The sequence below is a fragment of the Papaver somniferum genome, chromosome 7 (genome assembly GCF_003573695.1).
Source record: "Papaver somniferum cultivar HN1 chromosome 7, ASM357369v1, whole genome shotgun sequence".
Classification (NCBI taxonomy): Eukaryota; Viridiplantae; Streptophyta; class Magnoliopsida; order Ranunculales; family Papaveraceae; genus Papaver; species Papaver somniferum.
Window position 1 is genome coordinate 267,199,518 of NC_039364.1, and position 7,339 is coordinate 267,206,856.

At 32.4% G+C, this 7,339-nt stretch overlaps 1 protein-coding gene across 1 annotated transcript; it reads right to left on the reverse strand.

Moving 5' to 3' along the window:
- Positions 1-3,872: 3,872 nt before the first annotated feature.
- On the reverse strand, positions 3,873-6,019 carry LOC113296560. The gene is made up of 9 exons (XM_026544859.1): positions 5,902-6,019; positions 5,746-5,827; positions 5,574-5,691; positions 5,342-5,502; positions 5,133-5,262; positions 4,748-5,045; positions 4,207-4,300; positions 3,980-4,046; positions 3,873-3,890 (listed from the first exon to the last, which is right to left on the reverse strand). Exons 1-9 carry the CDS (start codon positions 6,017-6,019, stop codon positions 3,873-3,875), a joined length of 1,086 nt encoding a protein of 361 aa, XP_026400644.1.
- Between the last annotated feature and the right edge of the window lie 1,320 nt (positions 6,020-7,339).

Here is a 7,339-nt window from a genome sequence, read left to right on the forward strand (position 1 = left end):
TGTCTGCACATTCGAGTGAGAAGGGACATACGATATGTCGGACATTAGATTATTTAGCACCAGAAATGGTTAAGAACAAAGGTAATGACACTTAATTGACACCTTGACTATGAGTATCCTTTTTGGGTTTCACCATTTGAAGCCGAGACGCAGAAAAAAAACATTTAAATGGTATTATTAAGGATCTCCACTCCTCTGTTTATTTCTTTTGTTTTGCATCTTGGATTTTTCTGTTTTTTTTTGTTGATAAACAATACATAACTATATCCAGATTCAATACTCAAAGTATGATTCATGCACCTTTAGCATTATCACTTTCCTATTTTACTCAAATTAGAAGTTGTCGACGTGTGTTGCATATATGCACATAGTTGTACGCATGCTAAATATTAATGTGTACATTTTTGTAGACATGCTGAATATTGATGTGTACATTAGTACATAGTTATATATTAATGTGTACATAGTTGTACACCTGTTTATTGCTACATTTTGTACATCATGTTCTTGTCAATGTCCGATCCAGTCATGATACAGGTATGTGAACCATCAGTAGTTCATCTAATTTCTAACTGAACTGAAGTTACTCATTATTTGCTAGATTTTACTTAACATGCTAGATGATCCCAAGGGGATTGTATAGATTCACATCTAGTTTATTGATAGCTTAGGCATCCGAATACATCTCTTTGAATGTTTGTTTCAAAGTGGTCACTTAGTAGATGCTATAAAATTAAAATTGATGTTGGTCTTTGTCAAAGTGAGACAAAAAAGTAGCACCTATATTCTCTTAGACAATGTGTTACTGATATAGAAGCTTGTTTTGGTGTGTTCATTGGAAGTATATTTTATGTAAGGAAATATGTGAGCCAAAGCTGTTAGTGTGCACCAGTTGATTGTTAACGTGTACATAGTTGTACACCTGTTTATTGTCAGTGTGTACATAGTTGTACACATGTTGAAATGTGCACATAGTTGATTATTAATGTGTACATAGTTGTACACATGTTTATCATTAATAATTTTTCTTATTCAAGTTTGATTTCCCATTAAGTATCAGATTACGCTAATATCGACATTCGATAATAACATGTAGCTGTAATTTCAGAAATAGGAAACCAAGTGATGCTTTCAAATTTTAGGACATTTTAACTCATTTTTTGTGTACACATGGTTTTTTAGTTGTGACTGAATAAGTTATGAGTGATTTTAGCTATACTTGCATTTTTACCAAGTACTATCATTTTGATATTGATAAATGTTTCTTGTTACCCTTGTTTTTCTACTTTATTTGTCTTATATTTTTTTTCATTCTATCTTGGCTTGTCGTGATTTTATATATTTTCTTTCTGTAGATAATGATATCGTGAACAAGAAAAGGAAATTCTTCACTTGTGCCCCCTCTAACCATTTATTCCTTGTGAAATATGTGAAGATATTCTTTTGAAAGGTTAAATACTGGTAGAATCTTTATGTGCATTTTTTTTATTATACCCGTTGTACAAGGTGCACTTGTTTGTACACCAGTTATCCGCAATGTACTTTTTAGTGCACTACTTTTATCATACTTACTTCTTGTAAGTTATGCACTTCATTTATGCATTGATTATGAACCTGAAATCTAATAAACTAGTATTTTCATTTAGACTTGTCTATACACAACAAACATAGAATTATTCTAATGTCGGGTATTATCACCCCAAGTTGTAGTTAGGTAGTAAAATATAGGGAATTATAAGCATCAAAGGGCTAAGTGGCGTGTACATAAAGTGCACTTATATTTTATGTATACAACCCAAAAATTAGGGAAAGCACTAATGTGTACGGGTGTTGGAATTTTCGTAGGTGTGTACATAGTTGTACACCATTATACTCTCTCATTATTTTATGGATTTTTTTGGTATGTTTGTTGGGGTTTTTTGGGTTTTTGCCGGTGTGTACATAGTTTTACACCATTGTACAATCTCAACAATATATATATGAGTTGTTTGTGGGTATGAATGTTTCATTGTATTAAATTTTTTATAGATTTGTACATAGTTGTACACCACTGTGCTATCTCAACACTATATGCATGTTTTCTGAGTATAGATGATGGATTTTTGTAAGCCTATATATTGTTGTACACCATTATGCTCTCTCATGATTTTATGGCATTTTTTGTGGTATGTACGTTGGATTTGTTGATTTTTGTAGGCGTGTACACCATTGTACAATCTCGGTATTATATATGACCAGTTTTGTGTGAATGGATGTTGGATTAGTTGAATTTATTTATGTGTACATAGTTACACACCATTGTAATATATGGTATGTTTTGTGGGTATGGATGTTGAATTTTTGTAGGTGTGTACATAATTATACATCATTGTGCTCTCTCAAAAATAAAAAAAAACTAATTCCTGATGAAACCATAAGTTGTTGTTTTTCGATATCATGAGGTGATTCTAATATCATGCTTGCTATGTGTTTAGGTACTTTTCAAGGGAGCTTAAGAAAGTGGAGAAGAACAATGGACAAGTTCTGTAGATAGACGCTTTTCTGGATTTGAGTAGCATACTTACTATGTGTTTAGGTACTTTCTATGTGTTAGATTTTAATAACATGTTCCTTAGTGATGCTTAGGCGGAAAATTGTACGTGGTGTACAAACTGGCTCACCTTGTCTTGTCTTTGGATTTTTGTAGTGTTTGTACACCAATGTAAACTAAGATTTTTTAAAAAATGAAAATTATATGGTCATATGGGTACTCCTTTTGTAGCTCTCGGAAAGAGCTTTCCGAATATATAAAGTTTGTGAATTTTGGATGAGCGGTTCGAAGGATAAAACATTTTAAAATTATTTTTATATTATTTAAAATCGGTGACGTCATCATAAGTCACTATGGAATAAACTGAAAATATTTGGACTAAATTATAAATATTAAGGATTATTAGTGTACTTTCCATATTTCAAATAAATAAAAGACTAATTTGTACCTAGTTGAATGGGTGTAGACTAACTAGTATATTTGGATGGGATTTTGGACTAAACCGTATTTTTCCCGTGTTAAAAACACTCATTCCATAGCCCTTTGCTCTAAGCAGTGAGCCAGTTCAAAATGGTAATGAATACCCCCATTCAACGTATATGTTGAATAAGAAAAAGCATACTTGCCGCGTAAGCCCCGCGTTGGAACAAACAAGAGGAACAAGAGAATAAATTGGCCCAAGACAAGATAATATTTTTTGAGCTCAATCTATTAGTATAATAGATTACTAGGTGGCACGCCCGTGCTCTGCACGGGCCCATGCTACGTGCTTACTTTTTGATTAGATCAAAGGTGATTTTTGGTTTAAAACATTTGAGATGCATGCATCTTAGTTTTCCACTAATGGTTTCATGAAACCCATCCACCTATAAATAAACAAATAGTTTGAGAAAACCAAATGACAAAAGATAATATTCTATGAATAAATATAAAAGAATCAGTTTAGCAAATGAAACCTGAAAGACAGTTCATGGATAAAATGAATTTGTGCGAATTTACAGTGTCTGTAGAAGTAAAGGACTAGTCATTCTTAAAGTCTTTGAATACATGATTTTTGTATGAAGGGAGTCGCTCAGAGAAAAAAGTACCAACACTACATTGTTATCCAGATAGTCATTCTTAAACTCCCAAGAAGGAAGTTGATCCAGAAACTGAGGTAATAGCAAAGAACCAACCATGAAATAAGTAAAAGAAATATTTGAAAAGATTTAGGTCTGATTAAAAATTGAATCATTGATTAAGTCAATTGTATGCCCTATATTATATCTAATTTTATAATGCACAATAAGGGAGTTCATTCTAGACACCATTATCTAATTTCAGTATAAGTTGCTCCAGTGATCTATATTTCATTAGGCAGCTGTATTAGAATTAAACGAATTCAATGTATAAGTACCCCATTGCTGCTGTCAAAAATCTAGAGTTGAATGAAAAAAGAGTGATTATTACCTCTCCAATTCCAGATGAAGAACCAGTAATTACAACAACTTTATCTTCCAAGTTTTCGCTGTAGAAACTATGATAAACCCATTCACAAGCGTGTATGAAAGATAAACTAAGAACTTGCTTACTGTCAAGTGTTGAATGATGATTTCTTATTTGGACTGTAAAGCAATCATACTTTTCCCCCGTAAGAAACTTGTCAGTCCAATCTTAGATATATCATAGAAACTAACCACGCAAGATATCTCTTTTCAAAAAATAAAATAAATAGTAAAACACCTCTTGCCCCATAAAGGAGTTCTTCGTCTAACCTATTCATGTTCAAGGCTAAAAACAACCTAACAACCATAGAAGAAATGAATAAGGTAATAGAAATCAAAATACCAAAAAGGTCAAAAAAATGAGCAAGGCTACAGTTAAGAAAGACGTGGTGAGTAGGAAAAATATCCAAATAAATAGGAAAGTAATTTTACTGAAATCAATTAAGAAAGAATTACTAAGAATCAAACTACCAAAATGACTAAGAAAACAAAACTCAGAATGAAACTAATAATAAGTAAATCTACCCAAATCACTGAGAGAGAATCATAGGCACCGACTTTTTTCAAATATTTTTATCATCTTCATTATCTCCATCTTCTTCTTCATCCAGATCAACTGCCATTTCATTATTTTCTTGAGTATCCTCATCATCTTCTAAAAGCATATGTCTTAGCCTTTTTCTTTTTTGCTCATTGGTGATCTTCTTTTTTTTCACCATAGTATTTTCATCACTTTCATCTTCTTTTTCATCCTTATCATCTTCTGAATCTACCATACGCCTTAGCTTATTTCTTTTTTGATGTTTTTCATTCTCTAAAAGCATGATCTTCTGTTGTTTTTCTTTTTGTGGTGTTTTCGGACCCAATTGGTCACTGGCGGTCTTCTTTTTTTTAACAATAGTATGAACTTTCAAAACTGTATAATCGTCGGACTGTTTCTGGATGTTTTCTTCGGTTATCTTTAGCTTAAATCCGAACTTTTCTCCAATCAGCTTATCAAACACCTGTGTAGCTTTGTCTGGTTCTTCTAGCTACAAATTGTGTAACATTTCAGGTGTGTATATTTATTGTTTTTGGAAATACAATGTATTAATCTTAAGAGAAATTTAGTCTCTTACCTTCTCGCAACGCTCAGCGTAGTCGACATGTTCAGCTGCAGTATATTTCAACATTTTCTCTACATTAAATCCGAAAATTGTTAAATCCGCATATACTGTGTTATCCTTGATCCTTACTGTGATCCAGTACCTGTTTCAATGAATAACATTAATTAGGTCAGGTTTTATTCTTTATCGTTTAATTGACATGGCTTATATTATTCCCTTACCATGGCAGTACTTTTCCATCAAAGGTCTTTATGCATTTGGGGCAAGAAATCTTTCCATCGTTGTTTTGCACTTGTTTTTTGCATTTTTTGCAAGCAATGTAGTACCAACCCTTTCCCTCGTTGAATCGGACAATGGATGCTTCACAAAAAAACTCCTTGTTCTATACCAAATAGGAATCAATATAGGTCAATGTATATATTGAATTAATAAGGTTAATGTATTTGTCTATACCTTATTTTCATAGTCTAGCAGCATTTGACTGGCTTCATATAGGGTAATTTTGTCTTCAAAAGGATCTTTCTCTTGTTCAAGGTGTATCTCTTCTATCTCTTCAGTTTCTTTTCCAAGTCTGTGTAAACAGTAGCATGGATTAATTTAATAGTATATTGTATATTTTCCTTACCGCATTCTAAATTCCTGAACTTGTTCATTATCCAAATTCACAAATATTCGTGATGCTTGTGTGGTGGAAATACTAATGAAACCTGAAATAATAACAAATAAATTAGAGCAGTGGCTTTGATTTTTTGTTTATATAAACATTGGATGCATTTTTTACCCATGCGCTCTTTCACAAATGTTCCAGTGATTATTATGACCACTGCGACATTTTGGTTACTATCTAGCATTCCATCCTCAATAGTAGTCGCTAATTCACCCCATATAGTTATCTTCATCGTTTCTCCCCTAATATAGATAATACTAAGTGTTAGTTCTTTTTTCTTATAATCTCTCGCATGATTAGTTTGAAATGAAAATAGTAATACCTTTCATCGGCGATGTAAATCTCTCGCATGTTGACTTCTTTCGTCTCACCACGTTCCTCAACTTGCTTGACAACGACGTTAGATATGGAGTGCAATCGTCCAATTACATCTACAAGATAAGCCAACCTTGTGTTAAGTTATATCATGGATAAACTTTTGGATGGATAAAACTTGGTTTATCCTTTTACTTGTATAGAAGTGGTTGTCATTTTTCCTTCCAGGTACCATCTCCAGAGGCAAGAAAGTGAATCTTTCTATTGGAAAAGTGGATGCATCCACTTCTAGCTGCTGTATTTTGGCGTATTTATTCAGCCACATAAAATAGTGGAAAGGTACAATTCTGTATCCTCTGGTTGGAACCTGAAAGGTAAAACGTTGAATGGAGTATACACATCCATCCAAAAATTTTCCTCGGAACAAATCAATGTTATCTACGTTCACCTTAAGTTGAATCTGCGTTCCCTGTAATTTGAAGGGAAGACATAAAAGCAAATTTATGAGATTATTTCCGAACATAACACAAATAAATCTTTTTGTTAATAGTGTTTTGATTTACTTACTTCCTCATCTATTACGTGCGCTTCTAGGCCCCAAACTTGACCGGTTTTGTTGGACTGAGATATCCAGACTTTCAGTACTTTCACCTTTATTGTCTTGTTTTGAGTTTGTTTGAATCTCAGGTCTTTCAGTGGTGTGTACACTACCTTCGCAATAGATTTTCCTATACATAAAACATGAAAATTAAATCACAGCAGATTTCTTATATATATTTATAGTTTTATTTATGTTTTAAATGTTCCGAGTAAACAATATGACTTATAATGGAACACATACCTTGGCTATTCTTGGAAGAAACCTTCTTTCAAGAAACGTTGTTCTTGTTGTTCATCTTATTGTGATGATCGCTCTATCGATGTGAGTTTCTGCATTGAGTCTTGTAAGTTTATATACACGCATATAGGGTAGTTTTCTTAACGATCAAGTATATTTATCATTCATAGATTTGTACGAATAAAATCTACATGGATATAAATCTGATTTTATGTTTAAAGATAAGTCTTTTGTTTCTGAACTTGGTTGGGATAATAGTTAGATTTTGATCGTTGTTTCCTAATAAAAAGAGAGTATCCCAATTAGAAAATATCCTTTGGATATTTATACAATTATAATTTAGATAGATAAAAATCTCAAAAGAAATTTTTAGAATATTTCCAAGGAATTTGATTTAAG

Coding starts and splice junctions, on each gene's coding strand:
- LOC113296560 (XM_026544859.1), bottom strand. CDS start 6,019: ATGAAGATAACTATATGGGGTGAATTAGCGACTACTATTGAGGATGGA. Junction 5,503..5,573: donor TGCTAGACTATGAAAATAAG/GTATAGACAAAT, acceptor TATTTGGTATAG/AACAAGGAGTTTTTTTGTGA. Junction 4,047..4,206: donor GAAAAGAGATATCTTGCGTG/GTTAGTTTCTAT, acceptor GGTTTATCATAG/TTTCTACAGCGAAAACTTGG.